We start from the raw sequence: 27,587 nt of genomic DNA, 5'->3' as shown, positions 1-27,587 counted from the left end.
TCACCCCCCATTCACACCTAACGAGGCGACAATATTTCGACAATATATTAGCTCTTCGAACTTTTGCATATTATCCTGAATGATCTTTAACTGCATTAGTGAGAAATGTACTGTCAGTTATTGCGTGTAAAAAAAGTTAACAAATGTATTATATATGATCTCAGATTTATTGATCGGCAATGTTTTTTTTTTTTTTTTTATTGACGGATCTTACTCGATAATTATTGATTCTTGAATATTATGAGTTTGACATATTTTTTGACATATTTATACACATTTTTCTTGTAAAATGAAAGACACTAAATGAAATGTTCAGCATTGCGCATTTTTCAGGCTTGAATCTTTTATGCTAAAAAATTATATATACATTTATTATATTTATAAAAGATATAATATATATATAAAATAATAATTTTCTTTCAAAAAAAATTATAACTATTAAAAAAATCTTAGAACCTTATTATTAGAGCCCGGATTTTCCGCCGGCCGACGTACCATTTTGAGTCGACCGTAGCGAGTTCCTCACAGCTCGCTTCACTTCGACCCGCTCGACGAGCGCGACATGGTGGGGAGAACTAGCTACGGTTGCTCGATCTGAGAACTTAAATCCGGGCTCTACTTATTATACATATTAAAACTTGTATAAAATATATTCTACAATTTGTTTTATATAATCGGTTATTTTATAAAATGGTCAATTAATCTATCTTGTTAATATATTATAATTATTGAATTTTGTTTGTAAAAATGTGAAAAACATGATCATTTTTATTAATATGCAATTAATATGCATAAATTTGACATTAAAATTTATATAAAGTTTATATTTTAGACGCAGCTAAGTATGCAAAAAGATGTACCATTCCATAAGTTGTCCAATAAGGCCAAAAGGAAAAAAATTATTGCTGAAGAGAATAAAATCAATTCGACTAATTCCTCAACTGACAATGATGAATCGCATATTCAGCAACTGCATACTTTTACTGATACTCATATTGAGCCATCAGATCATTTTAACAGCAAATCTTCATGCAATTCTATATGCAGCCAATCCGAACTTTTCAAAATTTCTGATCATCACTCCGAACTTTCTGATAACTTTGATTCTCCATCATCTCTACATTCATCATCTAATTCTTCAAGTTTCTCTCAATCTGATAATAATACTCTTAACCCGCAATGGAAGGTTCTCAAATTTCTTTGTGGTTGGGCTTTAAAATACAACATAACACATGAAGCAGTTTCTAGCTTGTTAGCAGGTTTGAAAGAAAACCATGAGTGTTTTGTTGACAATGATGAGTCGAATACTAGATTTCCTACCGATGCTCGAACTTTGCTTAAAACGAATGTGAAATTATTTAAGAAAATTGTTGAACCAGGATCTTATATACATATAGGATTAAAAAATCAATTACTGAAAATTGCCCCTAAATATTTTAAAAATGTTTCCACTTTTAAATTACTGATAAACATTGATGGTTTACCTCTATTTAAAAGTTTGAATGGTCAAGTATACCCCATTTTATGCACTGTCGTGTCCATACCTAAGTTGCGTAAATCAGTTATTCCTATTGGTATATATTATGGCGATGCGAAACCTCTTGATTTAAATATGTATTTGCAAGATTTTATTAATGAAATCAATGAACTTATAGAGCATGGTCTTAATGTTCGTAATCACACAGTATTTTTAGATGGTACCTATTTCGTTTGTGACGCACCAGCGAAAAGTTATATCATGGGAATCGTGTTGCACACAGGTTACAATTCCTGTACTAGATACGCTGTCCGCGGTGTTACCTCTAATAATCGACGTATCTTTATTGATTTGGAGCGTTCTTCTCGCACTTGCCAAGATTTTTTAGAACGGAGAGACTATGATTTTCGTCGTCGTAGTACTCCACTAATTAATATTACCGATTTAGATTTCGTGCATCATTTTATTCTCGACTATTTACATTTGCAATGTCTTGGCGTAATGCGAACAATGCTAATGAATATGTAGTTCCAAGGATCTATACCTCACAAACTTTCCGCTACACAAATCCGAATACTGTCAGATCATCTTGTTGAACTAAAACGCTACATTCCCGCAGACTTTGCAAGAAAGTGCAGAGAGCTGTACATCATTATGCGATGGAAAGCGACAGAATACAGATTATTCCTGTTGTATGTAGGTCCTGTTGTCTTAAAAACTATTTTAAGCGATCAAAAATACACACACTTCATAGAATTTCATTGCGCGATGAGAATTTTATTAAATCCAAATTTATGCAAAGAACAACAATTTCGACAATTTGCTAGAGATATTTTAAAACATTTTGTTCAATCGACTGAAATATTATATGATAAAAGTTTTATTACGCATAATTTTCACAATAACATACACATAGTTGACGATGCAGACTATTTTGTAGACAAATTAATAGATTTCAGTTTAGATACAATATCTGCATTTCCGTTCGAAAATTATATGCAAAATATAAAACGAAAAGTTAGAGGACAAAATAAACCACTTGAACAAATTGGTCGAAGAATTGGTGAAATCATGAAGTTTCAGTTAGATTATCCAATGCAAATCTCCAAAAATTATGATGAATTCCCAAAACTTTTTTCTCCACATAATACCAGTCCAGTATTATCAAATTGCAAACGTCAGTATCGTGGTTGTGCTCTTTCTTTATTTAAAATAAAAAATTATGTTCCGGATAATATCTGTGGCATTGCCGACGGTGTAATTATTCAAGTGGAAAACATAGCTTTTTCTGATCATTTACAAGTTCCAGTTGTCATCGGTAGGGAATTTATTAACAAATGTGACTTTTATAAGGTACCTATCGAAAGTTCTCGAGTTGGTATATTTAAAGTTACACAGTTATCAGTAGTATATGGCAGGTATGGGGCGTCACAACAAACCCCCACCACCTACCCCATATTTGACCCACTGACCTACATTTGGTCTGGCGTCAAAACAAATGACGTCACAGGGAGGGGAGAGAGAAAAGATGGCGGCAGTGGGTCCAACATGGTGGACGTCTACAAGATGGCGGCTGTTGACAAGATGGCGGCTGTTGACAAGATAACGGCTGTTGACAAGTAATTTTTATTTTTCGGAATTGAGAAAATCCAAGCTGGGTTCGAACCTGGATCGCTGGATTTCTAGTCCTGGTCCTAGTCTGCTGGGCTACCTATACATCTAATGATAGTAAAATGGTGTGTCGTATTTATGGCTATGGGACCTGGCAGGGAAGGGATGTATATATGCTGGGACCGCGTCTATATGATGTACCCCGGATTCTCTGGCAGGTATGGAACATGTAAACAAACGGCGTCGCACAGTCGCCTCTAGTCTGCGAAGGGAAGGGATGTATATATGTTGGGGCCGCGTCTATACGAGGTACCCCGGACTCTCTGGCAGGTATGGAGCATGTAAACAAACGACGTCACACAGTCGCCTCTAGTCTGCGAAGGGAAGGGATGTATATGTGCTGGGGCCGCGTCTATATGAGGTACCCCGGACTCTCTGGCAGGTATGGGACATGTAAACAAACGACGTCACACAGTCGCCTCTAGTCTGCGAAGGGAAGGGGCGCATTTATACTGGGACCGCGTCTATGGCTGTGTTTCAAAATTGATTACCAGCACTGGCAGCACTGCAAATGCCGTTCCAAAATTCACCATAACACGCTGCGGCAGTGCTGCAAGAGACTAATGACGTCATTAATTTTGTCGTCACTTCCTGCTGTGGCTACTGCGGTTACAGAGGTGAGGCAGTTACAGCATGATGACGAGTGCAATACGAAACATGGAGTCAAAAGAATTAACTTTAATTGACGCGGAAAATAATGTTGAATATTCAATAATTGTGTCGTTGAAAGACGCCGAAAAAGTAAGAAATGGTAAGTACATTTATAATTTTTAAAAATCTATCTATCTACATAAAAATTGACATAACCTATATATTAATTTAATATTTATTTATTGTTCTTATCTTATATTTAAATATTAACAGATCACGAATTTGCATACGCCTTATTAGAAAAAGCAAAAAGAAAGAAGCAAAAAGAAAATCGTATGGAAGTAAATCTAAAGAAAAGAGTTATATCAGAATCAGGTAAAATTATATTTATGTTTATTATTGATTTATTTATTTGTAACATTTATCCTAAATATTATTCTAAATATTACATTTATCCTAAATATTTTCCTAAATATTATAAAAAGTTTAATAAGAAATATTCCTCTAAATCTAAAAAAATATCAAATTAATATTTTATAGAAAATACAGACACGGACGTAGTTGCTAATGTAAACGACCCAAGCTGTAGTGAAAACGATTCAACTTTCGAGTTAAAAGGTAAATTAAAATATAGATTAAGATTTAATTAATTTTTAAGAAAGAACATTAAAATTGTTTTCTATTTGTCTAGATCAACATATATGGACCCGTCCAGAAACAATGCTGCTTATAAATATATATAAAGAACATATGGCAGATTTCAATAATCCTAAAATTTCAACAAAACGATGCTGGAGCATGTTATCCAAAAAAATGGAACATGCAGGATATCAAATATCTCCTACAAAATGCGCAACAAAATTTCAAAGTCTAAAAAGGTCATATAAGTCCGTTACAGATCACAATAAGAAATCTGGAAATAGTAGAAAGCAGTGGGAATATTATGAGGTATATTATTTATTAAAAATTTGGAAGTAAAAATTATTTATTATTAAGGATAATGTATTGTTTTGTAATAATAAATCATTACAAAATAGCAATTGTAATAATCAATTATATATATTACAAAATTATATACGAAGTTAAGTAATGTTATTACTTTTAGTAACTTTGAGTAAAGTGTATTATTATTTTGTAATAATTTATTATTATATCTTTTATAATTATTAATGAAATACATATTATAGAACGAAGAAAATCTTTTTTATGTTAGATCATGCACGAGATATTTGGTACAAAACCATGGATTGAACCACAAGCAATAGCTGGGTCTAATGTTGCTATTACAAAAACTGATATAAAAAATAATTCAGAAAGTCCAGAAGGTATCATAATTTATTATAAAATATAATAATAAAATTATTAAATACAATGATTAGATTATCAATGGTCATATTTTATAATACAGAATTATATTGAACAAGTGTAGGACTCATTTTAAATTACTTTTTAAAAGTGATTAGAATCGTAAAAAAAATTATATGAAATATATAAATAATATTAAAATTTAAAAAAAAAATATTTTGTTATTATTTTTATCTCAAATTATTACTTTTTTTGTTGCAGCGCCAAAGAAACGAAAAATTAATCACGTAGTAGAAAATTATTTTGAAAAATCTATACAATTTAAAGAAGAAAAAGAGAAAAATGCTCAGAAAAGACATGAAAAAAAAATGGCTTATCTAAGAAATATAGAAAACTTAATGACAAAGATGCTTGAAAAATAACATATGTGTTACCGTTATAAGTTATAATCTAAACTTATTTTCATTTTACTGTTATATTTTAAATATGTTAAATAATCCTATTATTGCTGCGTATTTTAGTTTATTATACATATTATACATTATTATATATATATTCTGCAGTATTACCGAATTTTTTTTATTTAATATATATATTTGTTTCATAAAATTTTATTTTATGTAATAAGATGTATGTAATTGTGATATTCTTTTTTAAGTTTTATTATTTCATATGTAATTTTATGTCATGAAATTGTGATAGTTTTTCTTTACGCTTATTATAAATAATAATAGGATTATCAATAAGTAATAATAAAGACTGATAAAAATACAAATATTATAAAAGAATTGATTTGCGTGTCAAAAAATTGTTCAAACATTGATTAATAAAAAATATATATCAAGAAATACAATCTACTTGGGCTTGAGATCCTCTCATCAATATATATATTATAAAAGAAGTTTGTAAAGAAAATGATAAGAAAAATAAATATGTTTAATGTATAAATATTGTTCTTATTATATTAATGTTTTACAATGTCTGTGTATTTATATAATAATAACATTATATCTATTGGATTCTATTAAACACTGAAAGTTTTGTATATTTCAAAGTAAAGAATAATAATGAAAAATATAGTATTTTTTCTATAACTTTATTTTCAAGATAACTTTATTACAAATTATAATTTTCATTTTGCAAATAATACATTATTGTATTGCGTTTTTCGACACCTTCCTCTCGCAGACCTTGTATTACATTTTGAGCAACATTTTGTAGACATTCATTTTGCACAATAACAGGCACATCTATGTAATCATCGTGATTTATACAAATATTGTGTAGAATGCAACATGCAACTATATATTTCGGTATTAAATCGGTTCTTCTCATAGGCAATGTATCCAAAAGACTCCTAAATCTTCCTTTCAATAAGCCTATAGCTCTTTCTATCATCATTCTTGCTTGAGATAACCTTGTGTTATATGTAATTTGTGCATTTGTTAAATGTCCGTTGTCTTTAAAAGGAACCATTATACATTTCTGAATGCTGTATGCTGCGTCGCCTAATAGATGACTATTTTCAGAAAAGTGTTGCTCTGTGCATAAGTTTTCAAATCCTGATAATCTGAAAACTCTCATGTCATGCACTGACCCTACCTGTCCTGCATAAACATGAGTAAATTTTAATTCATGATCACATATTACCTGAAAAAAAAATTATATTTTTTTAGAATAAAGAACTATCCAGATATGTCTCTAAAAATGTATAATCAATCAACTTGCAATATCTCGGACCGATTTCTAGTAGCATGGACATTAGTCTTAAAAAGACGTCTAAAAAATGACTAACAGATGTTTTTTAATCATTTTAAAAACGTTCTTTTAGTGATTTTTGTGCTGTTAGTATAATGTTAAAAAATATCTTTAACAATTTTAAATATACCTGTAATTGTATGGAGTGATAGCCCTTTCTATTTATGTAAGCCTCTGGATGCAGTTTTGGTGTAGCAATTTTAATATGTGTGCCATCTATTGCTCCTATTACTTTGGGAAATTTGTATCTGTTTTTAATGCATGTCCAAATTTCTTCAGCTTTTTCTCTATTCGGCCATGTGATAAATTTGTCAAGATGTAAATACAAAGCATTTACAACTTTTCCTACACATCTCCAAGCAGTTCCTTTGCCAACATCAAATCGATCAGCAACACATCTATAATTAAAAGATTTAATATCATTTATTTTAATATTGCATATTTTTTATAAGAAATCCTAACTATAATCAATTTAACTTACCTATAAGAATTAGGAGTTCCCATCATCCATATCGCTAATAACAAAGTTTTTTCTGGTGATATGGTATGTCTGCCACATCCTTCAAATTTGTTCGATAATTGTTCACTTAATAATTCCAATAAAATCCGAAATGTTGGTCGACTGAGGCTATGCAAATTACATTAACATATTATCATATTTATTGGATTTAAACTGTATATTGTATGTAAGTGTCTTTCAATTTTCCAAAATTATTTTTGCATATTTATATATATATATATAATATATATAAAATATAAAAATTTAATTAAATATAAATTTTATTTTCAATTTAAACCAATAATTTGTTGTGTGTCGAAAGACCACAACGTAATAATTATAGGTTAATTAGGCAATAACAATAATAAACATTTAGAAGGCCATTAATCGAGGCCACTTCTCGAGAATCCTGTGACAAAAGTTATTTAATTATTAAACAATTAGGCGCTGACGCGAGCACTCGTTCTTAGAAGCCCGAGTGTCACTTGCGTCTAAAGTAGGTTACAACAGATCAGCATTTTGGTAACACAATGGATCGATATAGTTCAAGTCTCATTGTGTTCCGAATACTGATCCGTATAAATTAAGGCGGCACACAAGGCGCCGCGGGTTTTTATCAGCAAAGTTCCGGACGAAGCACGACACGTCGCGTACACGCGTAACCACGGTAGTACGGTCGCCGAATAAGTGAGGTGACAAGTGTAATAAGAAGATACCAAATAAAAGCTATTATATATATATATTCAGAAGTGCTTAATTATTCTACACTCTCCGAGCCAAAGCCCCCTTGACCAGCACGGCGAATCCCGAATCTATACGCAGCGCCTACCGCTACCATAGTAGGCGCAACAAATTTAATAAATAACTTACCGAAAATGACTTTTAAAATCAACATCGGTATATTGCCAAACAACATCTTCGATATAATTTTTACAACGAATTTTGGGTATTTTTGATTTTCGCTCGTAATAATCATATATTATTTCTGCTAAATCTGATTCTGAATCACTAGACTCTTCATCAGTAGACTCAAGTGTCACTTTTAACATTGTTTCAAAGAACAAAATTTTTTGCACGTTTCTTTGCATATTCACAGGTTAACTTTCACCGACAGCACTGAAAATATCGTTCCAATTCGAAATCCGTATTTACACTATTAGCATGCTTACCAAAATTGGAACGCTGTTGGTAGCATGCTTTTATGACGACATACTTGCAGCGCTGACAATCAATTTTGGAACACACCCTATATGAGGTATCCCGGACTCTCTGACACTCTGACTATAGCGAACAAAAGAATGACGTCGCAGCGACGAATGATCATGCGACTTTTAGTTTGATATTTGGTGTGATGGTTAAGGGGCCGCGCGCGCGAATTGCGTGAACGGGGTGAGCGTCAGCCACCCGTTTTCGCAGATTAAGCGTGCTGTAAAAATTAACGATGGCGAGTGGAGCGTGCAGGAACATGCGAAAAGGGGAAGGAAACGAATGCAAGAAATGAAATACAAAATCGTTTATTTGGAATTTTTTTTAAAAATACATAATTGAACATTACAGTCAAAATATAAAAATATTTTATTCGACTTACTAAATACATTCTAAAAATATTATTTCAAAGCGCGCATCGAGAAATGTTAAATATATGAAAAAAAATGTTTTATTTTAAATTTTTTAAAATACATCGTTGAATATTACAAGTACTAGTAGGTAGTTTCGTTTGCTCATTCTTTTTGCAAAGAAAAATTTTGCGATATAAGCATACTATCAGTTTGTCGTTTTGGTTATAATCATTGGTGAAAAGACGAAGAAATTGCTGAAAGCTGTAACCAAGAGACAAATAGTAAAGAAACACGCAGCAATATTGACCGCATGTTTGCGAAAAAAATCCTTGTAGCTGCTCGGTGTTCCATCGATACGTGATGGAATTTCGTCGAAGTCGCAGATGAAATCGTTGATCCGAGTGTGGCGGGATTCCATAACTATCGAAATATGTGCCAGTACCATGCTCGTCGATGTAAAAGGCGACCCAGTGTCTTCCGGGGCGGTCATGTTCGTCTGTATTAGCGACAATGGCTGTCGACCTCGTCCACACCCTCGGTAGTCTGTCGGCAGGATAGACTCCCGCATATCTGACATTGAGACGATGCAACGCGTGTAAGATTTCCAACGAATTCATTTGTCGCGTAACAAGACGGTGCTCGCGTGCGAGGAATTATTTGTATAGTAGAGTCGCAGGGGTTTACCTCCTTACGCAAAGAGTAGACGTTCTCGAATGATTGTGTGTTAACGGAGATGGTTTGTTGAGCGTAGCTATCGGTAGGATATTCTTCTTCTTTCTTTACGTACGGTGTATCTTTTGCAATGTAATAAAGTGATTGATTCTTCTCTTCTTCTTCTTCTTCCGTCTGTTCTTCTTCTTCTTCCGTAGCGTTACGCCACGCTTCGATATTGCGAATTATATCAAGATTTTTATTCTTTTTCATAAAAACAGCACTGTCGGTTTTTTCGCTTACGCTCCAATTCTCATGAGAAAGATCATCGCAGCTCGAAACGATGCTACACTCGCTGCTAGTGTTTTGAGTGACTATCCAGCGTTTCAATTTGCAAGCGTTGCGTAACGCGCAAAGAAATTTGTCTGTAGAGCAAAATCGAAAGCCGTGGTGAGAGCACCGATGTCCGCTCTCTTTGACTTCTGGTAAATTTTTAAATGCCGGAGAAATTCCTTCGAGATTATATACGTTTCTGGAAAGTAGACGCCTCAGATAGTGTGCCTTTTCCTGCCCCTTGCTATAGATGTAGCGCGCTCGACGTGTTATTTCACGTAGTTGTATTACGAAACATTTAAGATTTCACCATCGAACCACTCGATTCCGTGATAATTTCGCGAAAGCCAGTTGTTTTCTCGTCTCGATTTATCGGGTAAATCGTCAAAGGGATAGGGAGGCGTCATAATCCAGTGTCCGATGATTGGTGAGTTAATCGCAACGACAGCTACTTCTTTCGGAATAAACTTCTCGGCGGCATCGCGGAAACCCTGTATATCAATGACTATATCCATAGTTATGTCCAAGTACTCACTCTTTATTTTCAAACGAAGCGACGACGTTCGTGTCTCGAACAGGACTGAATCTGTTTCCGCTGCTTCACACGCCATTTAAGAAAACAGACGTGAGGGAAAAATGTGTGTAGTAGTAGTGGTGGGAGGCGGGGGTTTGGCGTTATAAAAGTCTAACCGGCAAAATCGACGATAACTTGTCGAGAGGAGTCTATTTCTAGAATGTTATCAAACTCTGCGTAAACGATACAATTAATAGTCGCGGTAAGCGCCTTTTCAAATTTCACTTCTAATCGCAAACTACCATGTTTCACGAGATTCCAATGTCCGGTGCAATGAGCGGACAAGTCGAGGATAAGATCGAAAGCGAAAAGAGTGTAGCCCTGACCATAATCCTCTCTACTTATAGAATTTCCCTCGTTCAAGAAGTGAATGCCGGTTTCCAAGAAGAGTGTGTGGTAGGCTTCGACGTAAAGGCCTTCGTCTTTCGAGAAGTTCGGTTGTAACGGTCTACTGGGAATTTGCATACCATCGGCATACAGAGAAAAGAAATTTATACCGTAGTTTTTGAAATTAAACGGATTCAGTTTTCTATCACCATTAAACGCTCTGTTATCGACAAAACCGACTATTACACGTTTTGGCAGTTGTCCGAGTATTACATTATCTATCGATTCCCCTACGAGTCCAGCGTGAATCGTAAATGTTTTAACCTCGACTTTTGTGAGAGGATATTTGGCGGTGGTTTTACTCAACATTCTCGCATGCGAGAGTAACACACCAGGGCTTATCTTTGCTCTTCTAACGAGCAGACTAGCGTCTAGAAGGCGTATTTTTGACAGTGAATTAGATTCCATAAGGCAAAACGAATCTTTCGAGCGAACGAGCCTCATTCTAACTTCCACCCCGTTGATTAAGAATTTATCCTGATTGAAAACGTCGCAGTGAAGATGGCCTATGAGATCTAGCGCCTGTTCGTCTCGAATGTAACGCGAGCGTCTCACGAGAGCCTGATTTGGGGTTTGCGACTCTAGGAGGGCGTCCATTAAACCTGGGGTATCTATATCCCACAGACAGCAGGTCAGATGGGAGTTTTTTGCGGGTGAAGAATAATTTAATAACGCCTTGATGTAAGCCCGATACGCGTAAGCGTTGTTTGGGGGCGACACGAGTTTTTGATTGAAATATATGTCGATTTGGTTGAACATGGAATGCAGTAAATGATTTACAGGGCCTACTTTGAATTCGGGGGTGCCAACGGCGGTACCGCCTCCTGCTAGGGGGGAAGATTCTACGCGTACGCGAAGGCTCAGCATGGTGTGCGTGAGATCTAGATAATCTTCTCCATGACCAGGTATGACGAATTCTATAGGCGCATCGTCCGCGAGCGACGTTACGAGTTTGTAATAAATCCATTGCGAACTCTCGATGCTGGTTTGTGTGAGTGGTAAAGAAAAGAGATCGAGTTCACTTTTTAAACACTCGTTTGAATGTGTATGAAGAAAGGACATGCTCCGTAAATTCCTAATTCACGCACTGATTAAGAGAATATGTCGGCTACACTACGTTTCTTGACTCGACGACGCCTCGTGGTGCCGGATGGCTTTTTGCTGTTGGTCTTTCTAGCCGCTGTGCGAATTTTCTTTTTTTTCGTTGTCTTTTTTTTCTTCGCGATTTTCCTTCGCACGCTGCTATTTTTCGACGATTTCTTTTTGCTCGTCTGACGATGAGGACGACGACACTTAGGAACCGCGATGCGTCTTTCGTGACTGAAGAAAGGAAACTGAAGCGCGGCTGTTTTCGCTGATACTTTATAACCTGTACCCTTCATCAAGCTAGTTATTTTTTCTTGGGCTTTTCTTTTGAGATTTCCACTCGATTCCTTGAAACGAGATTTGACCGCCTCCTTGAACGGTGTATTATTTTCAACATCCTCCATCACGCTAATGCCGGCGCGTAAAGCTTCTTTACCAACCGCTCGTACACCTTTACTCAGATAAGGAAGCGCCCTCCTGAATAATCCTCCGAGAAAACTACCGATTCCGTGTCCTCGTTGATAGGGTGCTCCGACGAAAACTCGTGTGATTCCTTCACTCCGACCTCCGTTTTGTATATCGTAATATTCATGGTCCTCCGGTCTAGTCATAGCGTGCGGCTTTTCCGACTGATTTTTTCTTACTGGAAACGTCTAAAGTGCAACGTCACCGTCAGCGTTCCCGATTGGAATGGTATTCTTTTTCCGAATTGATCTTTTATATCTATTTCAATCCTACGAAAATACGTTTGTCGTAATGGTATATAATGCGGGACGGAGAAATGTTTCACTTGATTCGCTCCGTACGCGTAATAATGACCGTAATGCTGCAGCTCGACCGGTACTATTCGAAGAAGTGGAGTTTGCACATCGCCGGTTATATAAGGTTCACAAATATCACAATAAACAAAGAGTTTATCGGGAATACCGCGCAGCAATCCGTGTGGTTCGAGAGTATAGAAATTTCCAGCGCGCCCTCTTTGTTCTCTTTTAAACCCGAGTTTGATAAAAGGTGCTGTAAAAATATCTTTGGAATTAGGATTAGTTGCAGTAAGTGTTGTATAGAATTCGATTTCACTAGTCGTTAGGGCCCCACCGCAACCGAGTATTCGTAGAAGATTATCGGAAACGTTCATATGATGAACCAGATTGCATTTATTTTCATTGCATGTAATCTCGAACAAGATTTTACCACCACTAGCGTCTTCTAGTGTCAAATTAATATGCGAATTCGCATTTTTGCACGCCGAATTAATAACGGAGATAAGTTCCTCGATATTTTTGTAAATACCATTCGGTATTACTCCTTGCGTCGACGTTAACGTCGTCCCGCCTTTCCTCGTCTCGCGACCATTTTCAATATCGACGAATCTAATGACATTTTCACCGTGATTTATGTGTAAAAAAGTAGTGGAAAATTGGATCTCGTTAAGCGCGACTTCCCATTCGCCGTGTAAGTGTATAGGATGGGGTAATTCTGTAATGAAGGAAGTGGTTGCATTGTCCGGAAAATAACGCATACTACTATTGCTGGGAAGAATCAAGAGAAATTGATCCATCCTCATTTCGAACAAGCGGGGTTAAACTTGAAGCAGGGATCCAAGAATCAAACTTGCTGGGATAACCACGCCAGCTAACCAGCACCTGTTTATTATTACCGCGACCCCGACTTCTTATCACACAATCGACGATAAACTCCTCCTCCTGCAAGTTTTTCTCAACCCGAGCCAATTCTTGTTCGTAAAAAATGCCGTCTATGACTTCTCCCGCTAATCGCTCAGCTCGTACACACGCGGTTTTCGCCAATCAAGTATACGGTGAATTCGAAATATCTCCTCGCTCCACCGTGCCTCGTATCCTTTCTCGAAGACGACTTTTGCTCTACTGATACGAACGAGATCACCGACGTGGTATTTAGCCTTTCGACGTTTCTCGTTCGCTTCGTCGTCGTTGCTCCTCCATTGACGCGTTATATTTTCACGCGCGATACGTGCATTTTCTCTCGTAACGACATACGGTTGCATTCTGGTGCTCGAATGACGGGTGTGATTATAGGCGTTTACGATATTTTGCAAAACATCGATGTAGCGTCGCGTATTTTTATGCGTAAAATAACGCCACATTCGTTCTTTCAACGTTCTGTTGAAGCGCTCGACGATGGCGGCTTTGACATCCGGATTGCGGACTACGCGAAAACGAATGTCATTTTCTTCCAAAAGCTTTTGTAGCGGTCGCCCGACAAATTCTTTACCCTTGTCCGTTTGTAGGTATACGGGTACGCGTCCGTTACTTCTCGAGAGCACGCACTGGAAAGCTCCCATTACGGAATTACTCGTCTTGTCGCGCAATGGTTCTACCCAGACGTATTTACTAACAATAAGTACATCGATAATCACGAGTAAATACGCATATCCGTCGTTGTAACTTTTGAGATTTCGGAGTTCGATCAAATCAGCCTCCCACAGATCGTCGATATTCGTTACGTTGTAATGCATTCGTGGAAATTTCCGTTGCAATGGACGATGCAGTGTGTACGCATTTTGCGCTTCGAGCCATCGCACGACATTGTTACGGGATAAATTCGCCGCGCGAAACAGATTATCGACAGCCGAATAACCGGCATAATGCGCGGGATCATAGTACAATTTTTCAAGACCCGTTATTCCAATTTATTCCAATCGAGCAGGCGTCTCGCTACCGGAGAATCCGTGTTTCTCTTAGGAGTGGAACTCGCCGTAGGACTGCTAAGTTTCGTGATATTTTGCGAAGAACCGACTGCTAATAATTTTTTATTTCTCACTAGTGTGGAGGGAATGTTCAAGTCGTGAAGTAACCGCGCGAACTGAACTCTTCCCACGGCTTTCACGGTTTTTCTATCGCGCATCGCCTCGTTTATCAGGTCTGAGATATTTGAATCTTTTACGACGTTACCGTCTATAGTCACGACTCCTTGCTCATCCCAGCTAATTTTACTCGACGATGTTTTATCGAGTAGGTGTTTCGTTAGTAAGCGAGCTTCGGTACGGTAAGATTTCGGTACGCTTTCCACTATTCTTCCGACGCTTTTCATCACCTCGAGACTTGTGTCGTGTTCTTTCGGGAAGCTTCTCGTACGACTAGAGTCCGGAACGAATGAGCCCGTGAGATCGTGCACCGGTACTCCTTCACGTGTGTCCAACGCATTTTCGTCTTTTTCTTCCTCTTCTTCTTCCTCGGCGTTACGCGTGTCGTCCTCTTGATTTCGTCGTCCTCGTGCTACTCGTACAAAGTGAAGATATCGCCAAAGAACCTCTTTGTACATCTTCCATCTCTCGGCTTCGTCCTTCGAATAGGGTGAATTAAGAATTTGACTCAACTCCGCATCGAGTCTGGATAAAGGAGTCCCGGGAGTTCGCACGGAATTATTATTATTAGCGCTTTCGTTGTTCCCCGATGTGTTTTCCACCAGAGGTACACCGTCGGTAGTCGGCTGCGGATGATGTAATTGACGCTGCATTCTCTCGAGATTTTTCGTAGAAATTAAAACCATTTTTTTCGCTCTTTCCATAACGCTCAATATTATTTTCTCTCTTGTGTTTTAATCCGTCGCCCTGTCTATAATTCGCGAAAATAAGGCCTCTAAAGGAACGATGATATAGGATAAGAATCCACCTCGTTGTACCAATAGCTTTCTTTTATTTTTCCAATTTCCACGCTTTGACGCGATACGACGCAGCGCCGTTTTGTATTTGCTCAGACGATTTTTTTCGCGTCGTTCGAGCGCAACGTTACCATTGAGTGTGTTGAAAACGCATTCGCAAATACAGCGAATAAATTTTTCATCCGCGGTTCGCAGGAAGGAGGTGCGTTGATTTTTGTTTAGATGACACAATGCCTCTAGAAGACAAACGTTTCTCTTTCCGATCGAACGTCTAGCGGTTTTCGTTGCACTGTCTGACGCTGCTACCGCTTCTTTCATCGTGTGAAAGTCTCTCGCAACTGACGTCACGCGAACGCTAGTACATACTTTTTATACACTTGAGAATGATCTGCGCGATACGTAGACGTAATGCAACGCATTGTCGGGAAAGATGTTTGTCCGAAATCGATATTTGTCCGGAGTCGATTGTTTCAGATCGAGTAATAAATATCCGTGAGGGCGTGAGGTTGCGTCAAAGTATGCTTCTTCTAGAAACTTTGGGTCATGGGGGTACACTTGTCGCGCGAGATGGCGAATTTGAGCGCGATCGCGCGGGTTCTTGAAGACGACTATGTAGTTAGAATTAAGAGATATGTCGCGCTGTCCGCGTCCCTGGTGAAATAGATTTTGCGTGATGAGTATAACACTGAGATTCTTATGATGACTACCCTTTGTAAAAAGATCCACAATTACGTCGCACGAGGATGATTCTCTCATAAGATCGTCGATTATCACCAATTTTGGTGCGAAAGGATCGCAAGAATAATCGTCCGTTTGCGGTAGCCCTTCGCGAAACTCGATTATATTTCTCTTTATTTTACCCTCCCCTCTTCCATGTCCTCCCACTTTCTCTTTTGTTTTCGCAAACATGTATTGTAGTTGACGATATGCGTCTTGCCATTCGGCGTGATAAAATAAGACTCTTTCAAAAGAAACATCGGCCATTTCGGGTAAATATTTGAGAAAGGATTTTACAAAGACCGTTTTACCACAGCCGGTGGGACCGCTGACAATAGCCGTCCAGGGATGTTTCCAGCGTACGTCCATCTTGTGAAATAAACACCGCTCGTGTCTTCACTAACATAAAAAAAGCCGTGCAACGGTACGATGAAGTAAGCTTACTATCGCGGCAGGGGGCACTCCGCGGCGGAGGTGCGCTCGCGCCAGCGTACTTCGCGGCGGTCTTTTACGAGCTGATTCGGACCGGAGAAGCTGGACAAGCGTAAATGCTGAACAAGCGGAATTGCTCGCGTCAGCGCCTGCGCGCGCGGGGGAGTGAGTTCATGAGCTTATGATACTCCCCCACGATGAAAAGCTGCTTTCCACGGAAAGAATTGGGCAAAAATAGTCGTTTTACGTGAATGTATGTGGGGAGAGAGAGAGAGAGAGAGAGAGAGAGAGAGAGAGAGAGAGAGAGAGAGAGAGAGAGAGAGAGAGAGAGAAAGGGGAAAATAAACTTGGAGAAAAATCATTGGAGAATTATTTTTTCAGAATATAAATACAAAGCAAAAACGATATAAAATATAAACAATTTTATTATTTCTTAAATCTTTACATGACTTTTTTCTATAATTTTATCATTTTCTTAGCCTATTCTTATTCTATTTTTACAACACAATTTTTATTTACTTTTTACAAAAAAATTTATAAACTTTACATATATGGGGAAAACGTGCGTGTAATTATTTAAATAATAAAATAGAGTGAAGGAACAGCATCGTGAAATAACAATTAGCGTTCGGATAAATATCCATAAGGGACGGAACAACGACTGTCGAGAAATCTACGTTTTAGCAACACGGGTGTGCAAGCTTTCACTTCGTCGCGTGTTATTATTTCGTGAAAGGCTGTACGTCGAATTGCTCTGAAACGTAGATTTATCGAACGCGATTCTACCGTTGCCGACTCCGTCCCTTCCTCCTCCTCCTCTTGACCTTCTCGCTCTTTACGTAATAATAATTCCCTAATACTATTAAAATTAACTAAGCGTGAGTTTTCGAAATTTAGAGTTATGCCCTTTACTTTGCAAACTTCTCGCGTTTGCCCTTCCACTGTGCGAACCACGTATGCGTAAAATTTCGGACCACCCGATACAAACGCCTCGATATAGCTACCGCGACCATAGCTCTCGAGTTCGTCCGTCATATCGCCTAGGAAATTACCTTTACGCACTTCGTATTCATCGGAGACACCGCTGCTCACGTAAATACACGAGTCGGTATCGTAATATAAAACGCGACGATCCAATTTATCTAAATATTCGTATAATACAAAACGCGCCTGTGCCGTCGTGAAAGCCGCTATAACCACGTTAGTAAGAGGCGAGGGTACGTCCAGCTCTTCTCGCAGTCGCCACGAAACATACATCACTTCCTTGTTTACGGGTAATATTTCGATTATCTCATGCTGAGGACTCGTGAGTAAACTCGCTAAACGCTGTTGAGTTTTTACGATCTCGGTATTCGGCAGGTTGGATCGTTGACCAAATTTCCCCCAAAAAGAATTTAAACATAGCTTCGCGACCGAGCGCAAACCAGGATTTTTCGCGATGTTTTGCTTATCGAGAACGACACCCTCGGTTTTCTCGTAGTCGCGAAGATATTGTTCTTTAGACACGTCATCCTCACACTCGCTCGGCCATCCGCTGGCTTCTTGTTTCAATTTTAAAAACGTGTTTATATATTCCGTGAATAATCCACCCTGCTGTGTATCGGGATCGTAGCGAGCTGTGGTGTATTGCCAAATCTCACAAACCCTCGTTACGAGATAACCTTTGTCGATGGCTTTGCGCAATTCAAGCGATACCCACGTACCCTCGAATTCTCGCTCGGACGGCTCGTGGGTACATTCATCGTGTGAAAATGTTTCGCAACAACTGCGACACAACGCGAATAGTAGCTTTCCACGCACGCGATAGGGTAATACGGGGTGAAAGAGATCGCTCGGAGGGAGTACCCTGCAACGCACGAGACCTTCGACGGAATCAAAATTGTAACACGGTCCTATGCCAATTAGAGTCGAGCATTCCTCCGCGACGTACACCGTGGGATGTCCGATCGGGAAAACCCCGATCTTCAGTACGTACGGGTACAGAGAACACACATCCACGTAACGTATCTTCTCCGTATCCGTAATCTCGTACCGCGTCACGATGTTCCCCGTACGTCCACCGTAGAACGCATCGCGCGGGTTGAGCGGCTCAATTTCTATCATCGGGTGATTTTGTAAAAATTCACGCATTTCCCTATTTTCCATCATTTCGCGATCAAAGACGCATTCCCACTTCTCTATCACCGAGTACCCCCGTCTTCGAAGACGATACGTTGTTGCGATGGTGCGCTCATAACGCAAATCAATCGTATCGCCGCGTTCGTTGTTTACCGTTAGTTCCCTATCGCGATTAATCTTAAAACACGACGGACATTCGTGCCAAAAACAACCGTGGAATTGCAACACGTGATAGTGTGTTATACCGTTTTCCACCGACTCGTAATAACCATCGACTAGCGTGCCGTCTTGCAGACGATATTCCCGAGTGCGTCCTGCGTGGGTGATGTTATGTCCGAGCTCGCGCTCCTTCCACACCAGCCACTGAAACGCCTTCCGCGATTGGGTATTCGCGCGTCTGTACCCGCCCGGTGGAATTATTCCAATTTCTCTTTCACGTAAAAAGTTTTTTCTAAAAACCCTCATACACGTGGAAGCGATGGTTGTGCATTCCTCGAACAGACACACGCGACCGCACTTCAAGAAAATCTTTCTGAAAGACATACACGCGCGTCTCAGAATATTCACGTCGTTGCGACAGTAACGCAATATCTCGCATTCGAAATCAAACACATAATTCGTACGAATCATTTCCGCGTGCCACGCTAAAAACTTTTCTCGCTCGTTCGTATTCATACTATCGGGTGAATAATATCGAATATCCGGCAACGGACCGACATATGACTGATTATCGTTGGTATTAAATAAATGCGGAAAAATGCCTTTGTCCGAAGTATTCGTCAGGCCAAAAGCCTTCGGTAACTCCAATAAACGCATTGGCATATAATTAATACTATCGATAAATTTCGTATGTCCCACTGTTAGTACTACAATTTTCGTCCCGTTTAAGATTACCCGCGGTTCTAAGGCGGTTCCGCTCTCAACAATATAACGTAGGATAAATTGCGCATCGAATGCTTTCGCGTTATGAGCTATACAAATTATGTGTTTAAAATATTTAGTCGGACGTGTCGCGAAATCTATAAACTCCTTTACAGGATCACGACGAAATATGTGTAAAGAAAATATATTTCCTTACTTAAATACTCTTGCGTACACGCGTAGATAAAATAGAGACCGCTTCGAACGGTAGAACAAAACGATACAGCTGAATAACCGCTGACACGTGTGACAGTTAGAATTTGAGAAGCTGTTTGTCATTGTAAAATTATATCGTCGTTATAGAAAATATAAACTTTAATTGTCGTTTCTTTGTTTACAGGTGAGGGTATTTGTAAATAATGTAAATAATGTAAATCGTGCTAATATAATTGGTGTTAATAAAAGAACTTTGTTTACAGAGCAACACAACTGAGTTAACTAACTAATTAATCCTTCAGGATAATTAAGAGTCTTATAAAACGACAATCTTGTTTATCAAATGGAAAAGATGAAGAAGTTACAATTTGAGTTCAAAGTGAAGCCAGGGAATGATGGCAAGTCAAATATTATCTGCATAACCTCAATTACTACTGAGGACGATAGAACGTTCTTAATACCAGAGGAATATCAAACAGCAGGTAATCATAAAGAAATAGTAAGAACAACTACATATGATATGATAAAAAAAAAGCTTAAAGAAAAGACATCAATTTAGAAAGGTTTGGTTAGAATTAACTGACGATTTAGCCAAAATTTACATGGATCAAATGGGGAACATAAAATTTGGAGAGGAATTTTTAGAAGAAGTCACTGAGGAACTTGGAACAGCTAAAACACAAGAAGAAAGCAGCACCTTGAACAAACTTTTAGAAAAATTAATAGAAAATACTCAAACGGCTAAGCAAGAAAATTTCACAACAATTTATAATAGAAAAATTTACAAGCAAAAATACTAATGCAAATCAGTGGATGGAGATATTTGAAAAAGAGTGTTTACGCTTTGATATAACCAGGGATGAAAAAAAAATTGAAATTCTTAGACTCTTCATGGATAAGTCAACTACAGACTGGTACAGCTCTATGATAATAAAATTATCTCTAAACTCAGAGTGGTCAGTATGGAAACAAAAATTTTGCGAGATATTTGCTAATAAAGACTGGAGTCCAGTGATATACACACTATTATTTAAATATAAGGAAGGATCACTACTTGACTATGCGATAAGAAAAGAAAAACTATTGCTAGATATGAGAAATTCTATAGATGCAGGAACATTAATAGATCTTATTGCAGCTGGATTACCACAGGTAATAATCAACAAAATTGATAGAGAAGCATTGAAAGATACAACAGATCTGCATAATGAAATTAGCAAATATGAGCACATAGTTAATAAAAAAAAGGTCTTTACAAAAAAAAGTGACACAATAAATACAAGGAAAGACAATGAAGAACATAAACCGTGTAAAAATTGTGAGAAACTAGGAAAAACCAATCGTTATCATCCGGAGAAAAAATGCTGGTATAAACAAAAAAAACATGATCAAGGACAGAACATTTCGATAAAACATGTTAATAATTCGGAAATAGAGGCAGAAATTAATAACACGGATCAAAAAAACGACCAATAACACCATTAATAAGAATCAAATTACAGATAAATGATAAGTGGACAATATTTGGAATATACGATTCAGGATCCAATGTTTCTATAATCAATTATAAACTACTAAGATTGAAACAAGAAGAAAATAACCTTAATAATGAAAATTTGATGACAATTAATGGTGTTAAAAAATCAAGTGGTTCAACAAACCTAAAAATTAAGATCTTTGACATAGAAGAAAAAACAAATGTGGTAATTGTTGACGATGAAAACTTTAAATATGACTTTTTAATCGGACTCGACATGATAACAAAATTTAAATTATGTCAAGACGAAAATTTAAATATAATACAAAAAATTGATATGGAAAAAAGGACAAACAATAATGAAACAGAGAAAATTTCAGAGGAAATGAGGTCTGAGGTATCAGATATTAAAAAAGAAAACAAAAATACAAAAGAATTTTTAGTAAATTTCAATAAGCATATAAAAAAAGAAGATTTTGTCATAAATATGGAACACTTAACTCCATATCCCAAAAGAAATAAAATAAACGGAATATTAGAAATATTTAAGTCAGTATTTGCCAGAGATAAATACGATATTGGCTCAGTGAAAAACTATGAAGCAAGAATAGACTTACTAGTTGATACATACTGTAGTAAGAGACCATATAGGTGCACTATGGAGGACAGAAAAGAAATTGAAGATCAAATATCTAGATTACTAGAAAAAAATCTTATAGAAGAATCTTATAGCCCATTTTCGGCACCAGTAACTCTCGCGCTTAAAAAAGAAGAAAACAAAAGATCTAGGCTATGTGTGGATTTTAGGGACCTAAATAAAATAGTTGTCCCTCAGGCCCAGCCATTTCCACTAATGGAGGACCTGACGGCAAAAACAAGAAACTGCATATTTTTCACAACGCTGGATATTAACTCAGCCTTTTGGTCGATCCCTCTGAGAATCGAAGACAGAAGAAAAACCGGATTTATAACGCAGGAGGGGCATTATCAATGGACATGTCTCCCTTTTGGCCTAAAGACAGCCCCAGCCATCTTTCAGAGAATACTCAGTAACATATTAAGAAAATATAAATTAACTAGTTTTGCAGTAAATTATATAGACGACATCTTAATTTTCTCGAAGTCTTTCTCAGAACACATTAATCACTTAACACAATTGCTACAAGCTATAAAAACAGAAGGTTTCAGAATAAAATTTAAAAAATGTACGTTTGCCTCGGACTCAGTAAAATACCTTGGTCACATTATCCAGAATAATTCAATTAAACCAGTAAAGGACAACTTAGTAGCAATAAAAAATTTCCCAGTTCCAAAAACACAAAAAAACATTAGACAATTTTTAGGGAAGATAAATTTTTATCACGAATATATACCAAACAGTGCAATAATTTTAGATCCTTTACATAACTTATTAAGAAAAAATCAAATTTTTACATGGACAGAGAAATGTCAAAAATCGTTTGAGAAAGTAAAACATATGCTTTGCACAAAACCAGTCCTAGCAATATTTGATCAAGATTTGCCAATAAATATTTATACAGACGCTTGCTTGATAGGTGTAGGAGCAGTTCTGAAACAAATACAACCGGATGGGAAAGAGAAGCCTGTAGCATACTTTTCAAAAAAATTAAATGAAGCTCAGAAAAAGAAAAAAGCTATTTACCTGGAATGCCTAGCAATTAAAGAAGCTGTGAAATACTGGCAATACTGGCTGATAAATAAATCGTTCACAGTTTTCTCAGACCATAAGCCGCTAGAAAATATAAATCTAAAATCAAGGACAGATGAAGAGCTAGGGGACCTAACTTACTATCTTTCGCAGTATGATTTCAAAATCAAATATGCTCCAGGTAAGGAAAATCTAGAAGCGGATTGTTTGAGCAGAAATCCGGTCTTAAGCGAAAATGAAAATGAAGATAAACAATTAAAAGTTGTAAATTCAATAACATTGAAAGAAATCTTAACAGATCAAACAAAAAATGAAGAAATTCAGAAAAATAAAAAGAGATTTATAAAAAAGGATAATGTGTACTATAAAAAAGTTAGAAAAAAAGAAAAAATTATTCTAACAGAAAAATTAGCTTTGAAACTAATGAAAGATGTACACAACAAATTGTGTCACATCGGTATAAAACAAATGCAAAAAAAAATAAGCTCCATATATACATCAACAAATTTAACACGAAACATAAGAAGAATTTGCCGGAATTGTGAGGTCTGCATAAAAAACAAATCCAGAGGTCGGGACAAACTTGGTCTAATGTCTCACTTAGGTCCGGCCACAAAACCATTTGAAATAGTCTCGATAGATACAATCGGTGGACTCGGGAGCTCAAGATCGACGAAGAGATATTTGCATCTGTTAGTAGATCACTTTACGAGATTCGCATTTATTTTAACATCGAAAACTCAAAGTACAAAGGATTTCATAAAACTAATTACGAAAATCACTGAAACGGATGACATTAATATGCTACTAACGGATCAATATCCGGGGATCAATTCAAAGGAAGTCAAAGACTTCTTAGAAGAAAAGTCAATAACAATGATTTTCACAGCAGTCAATGCACCGTTCTCCAATGGTCTGAACGAAAGATTGAACCAGACACTAGTCAACAAAATCAGATGCAAAATAAACGAGAGAGGAAATAAGAAAGCATGGACTACGATAGCTCAAGAGTGTGTAAATAAATACAATGATACGGAGCATACAGTCACGGGTTTCGCTCCAAGATATCTGTTATATGGGACAGATGTTACATTGATACCAAAAGAGTTAAAACAAGATGTACAAAAAGAAAACTGGATTAAGGACCGAGAAACAGCCATTGAGAATACAAAAAAATCACACGCATACAACAAAAGTCTATTTGACAAAGATCGCAAGAACTATAACTATAAAATAGGAGACATGGTATACGTGGAAAACGGCCATAAATTAAATAGGAAATTGAATAGGAAAAAATTGCACGAACTAAATATTGGACCAAACGAGATTACAGAGAAGATTTCGGACTCCATATACAAATTAAACATCGGTCACAAAAAGAAAGAATCCAATTTTTTTCACATCACAAAGCTAGTTCCGGTACCTATAAGAAGCATAGAAGAAAAAGACTGAATTAGATTTAGCTACAATAAAAATTTTTGCAAATTTTCTTCCCCAGGAGGGGAGATGTAAAGAAAATATATTTTCTTACTTAAATACTCTTGCGTACACGCGTAGATAAAATAGAGACCGCTTCGAACGGTAGAACAAAACGATACAGCTGGATAACCGCTGACACGTGTGACAGTTAGAATTTGAGAAGCTGTTTGTCATTGTAAAATTATATCGTCGTTATAGAAAATATAAACTTTAATTGTCGTTTCTTTGTTTACAGGTGAAGGTATTTGTAAATAATGTAAATAATGTAAATAATGTAAATCGTGCTAATATAATTGGTGTTAATAAAAGAACTTTGTTTACAGAGCAACACAACTGAGTTAACTAACTAATTAATCCTTCAGGATAATTAAGAGTCTTATATATGTATTCACGAATACCGCACCACCGACAGCGCACCGAAGTATCCTCAATCTCGGCACACGTTTCGCAAATCTGTTGCGCGACGCAAAGTGTAGGTACGTGAATATTAACACTCGCGGTACCTTGAAGCGTGTCATCCTGTCGCGTCTCGAAATCGTAAAACACGAATGCGACGCGACTTTCTGTTTTAAGTACGCACTCACCCGCGTTTTGTTGTTGCTCTCCTTCCTCTCCCAAAATGTGCTCCGTGTCGTTAGTACGGAAATTAGCTTTGTGAGGGAGAGGAAGCATGTGACAAAGATGATTCAACGGCTGGGCAGAACGACACTTTGAACAGTAAGTCACGCCGTATTCGTGTTGTCTATTACGCTCGATTAAACGACCGCATTCTTCGCAAAAACATACGATGTTGCAAACGCTACGAGACGATTGCCCATCGTATGATTTTTGCGCACGATGATGCTCAAGACACGCGTGATTGAAAAATTCGCGATTACAATTTTCGCAATGAATACGCTCCGCGTCGAATCGCTCGCACGAAGGTACCGCGTAACACCGAGGGCATTTATTTGAGCATCGGTGTCTCCCTACATCGCTGCGGTAACCGACGTTACACGGTACACAATAACCTCGGCTACCCGCGGCGGCTCTTAAATTTAAAATAACGCTGTAATGCCGTAATTCAGCGTGATGTAATAGGTTTAAACACGCGACCGGTTCGCGATGTAGTGAGGCTAGTATCGCATTTCCATCAAATAAGACCCGTGACCAAAAGTTTCCGCGCTATAAACCATTATCGCGATGCTTTCCGCGGCTAGATATTGCTGAAAATGCTCGATTTCGCGAATACCGCAACCCTCTTCTGGAATTGTAATACCGACTTTCCTCGTTAAATCACGTGCCAACTCACGTTGTAACGAGGAATGACGGTATCTCACGGCGTTCCATCTTTCTTGTAGACTACCCGTACGTAAATTACCACGTTCATTGTAAATTTGCGCCGTTACGAGTGCGCGAGGAAAACATAAGTTATCCGAGTTGGATATCGTTAAAATCGAGCGTTTACCAGCGATATCAAACGCATTACCCGCACGACCCGTAGGAGGAGTGACACGGTAAACGTGGATATTGAATTCTTGCGCTACGTTCAAACCCCCGGAGCTTTGAGCTAACGAACTCACGAGGTTCCAGATATTCTCGTGAGTCAAATCACGAGATGGTCGGAACGAAATACCCGCGGGCTCGTGTGAAAGATTCGGGGAATCGAAACTAAGTCCGATGTAATCACCGGGAACACAGGAAAGTACCGCGTACGCGTGAAGCTCGCGAAACGCGTTTTCTAACCACGCGTAAACCTCCTCCCCCTCTGGTAATGATTGAAGGCGAAAACCAGCCTCTCTCCATACTACACCGAAATTTCTAAACTCACGCACGTTTTCCCTTATTAAATCTAAATAATTAAAATTATCCCCGTTATGATTCGCGATCTGTTCCGGCGCACCAACCTGATTCTCCGGAAACAACGCTTCCTCATCCTCTTCTCTCTCCAGTCTCCCCTCCCCACGAACTCCTATCTCGTTGTCGTCGGTTTCTTCGGCTTGATTTTCCGCCGACTGCTGCTGCTGCTGCGTGTTTTCTTCCATTCCTCCCCCTCCTCCACCAAACTGAAATGGAAAAATCGAAAACAAACGAATTAATTTATCTTTAAAATTATTGTTTTTACACTTCCATACTCGAATTTTACGCGTTGTTAAAATTAAAAATAGTAATACATTTCATATTAAATTCTCTCACCTTTATACAGGATTATTCCCTTTCTTGTTCACCGTTGATCGTGTTGATCATTGATCACTAATATTCCGGCGAGTAAGAAATTTCCGGGAAAACAATTCCTAAAAATTTCGTCCGGTTAGAATAAAGGTATTCGAGTATGAAAGCGTTATCTATGCGAAAATGTATAATTGTATTTACCTCTTTCCCTCAAAAGTTCCTCTAGAGTCTGTTCTTCCGTTCCACTCAGCTCCTCCCCCATATCTTCCTCTTGTATCTCATCATCATCATCATCCTCATCCTCCTCCTCCTCCGAATCTTCTATTATTATTGTATTTTCACCTTCTTGGTTAAACTCTAAAAAATTCACCATTGTTTTTTAGCGGATAAAAAATTTTTATCCATTTTCTTACTGCGATAAATTTCTCATTACTCACCTGGTGAAAAAATCTCTTCCTCGTCAAATGAACTCACTTCGTGAATTCCAACTTCTTCTTCCTCGCTCTCGCTATCCAAGTTAACGAGAGGTGGCTCAGGTGTGAACTCGATACGTGCACGCCCTAAAAATATTTAATATTTCATTATTTTAAAAAAATTTACAATATGAAATGCTTATTTTTCATAAAAGAATGTGTGCTAAGACTCACGTTAGGGTCCGGCTTCGGGTGAAGTATCAGCCCGTCGCCTTATTCCGTGAGGAGGAGTATACTCTTCAGGGCGTGCAATACGTTGCACTCCTCTCACCCCCGCGATCCTGCGAGGCGATGCGTTCCGATGTTCTACTCCTAAAAGATTTTACTCTTTTAATTTTTGAAAATTATATATACATATATATATAATAAAAATTGGAATATAAACTCACCGTTTTCACTCGCTTCCGAAATCGATCGATGAAAATGAAATAATAGAAAAGCTATATGCCCACCTGCATCCTCCA

The 27,587-nt window shown here is 37.6% G+C and overlaps 3 protein-coding genes across 4 annotated transcripts in view; 2 read left to right on the top strand and 1 right to left on the bottom strand.

The window, feature by feature from the left end:
- The window catches only part of LOC137001190 (uncharacterized), a 101,257-nt gene extending 88,312 nt beyond the window's left edge, over positions 1-12,945 (top strand). Inside the window, exon 2 of the mRNA XM_067359566.1 lies at positions 11,863-12,945. The gene's annotated coding sequence lies outside the window, so the exon portion shown is untranslated. The remainder of the gene's footprint in view (positions 1-11,862) is intronic.
- LOC137001191 (uncharacterized) lies at positions 3,398-5,897 on the top strand. 2 transcript variants are annotated; one of them, XM_067359568.1, is made up of 6 exons: positions 3,398-3,899; positions 4,013-4,114; positions 4,280-4,357; positions 4,431-4,687; positions 4,953-5,064; positions 5,306-5,897. In XM_067359568.1, exons 1-6 carry the CDS (start codon positions 3,782-3,784, stop codon positions 5,464-5,466), a joined length of 828 nt encoding a protein of 275 aa, XP_067215669.1. In that variant the 5' UTR covers positions 3,398-3,781; the 3' UTR covers positions 5,467-5,897. The 2 variants fall into 2 exon arrangements, with proteins under 2 accessions (XP_067215669.1, XP_067215670.1); XM_067359569.1 differs by lacking the exon at positions 4,953-5,064 and having other exon boundaries at positions 3,415-3,899.
- LOC137001189 (uncharacterized) lies at positions 6,125-8,531 on the bottom strand. Its single transcript, XM_067359565.1, has 4 exons — positions 8,172-8,531; positions 7,284-7,430; positions 6,933-7,200; positions 6,125-6,694 (listed from the first exon to the last, which is right to left on the bottom strand). Exons 1-4 carry the CDS (start codon positions 8,387-8,389, stop codon positions 6,161-6,163), a joined length of 1,167 nt encoding a protein of 388 aa, XP_067215666.1. The 5' UTR covers positions 8,390-8,531; the 3' UTR covers positions 6,125-6,160.
- Positions 12,946-27,587: the final 14,642 nt, after the last annotated feature.

The sequence above is a fragment of the Linepithema humile genome, chromosome 7 (assembly GCF_040581485.1).
Source record: "Linepithema humile isolate Giens D197 chromosome 7, Lhum_UNIL_v1.0, whole genome shotgun sequence".
In the NCBI taxonomy this organism is placed as follows: domain Eukaryota; kingdom Metazoa; phylum Arthropoda; class Insecta; order Hymenoptera; family Formicidae; genus Linepithema; species Linepithema humile.
This window is presented reverse-complemented; position numbering and strand designations above follow the sequence as displayed.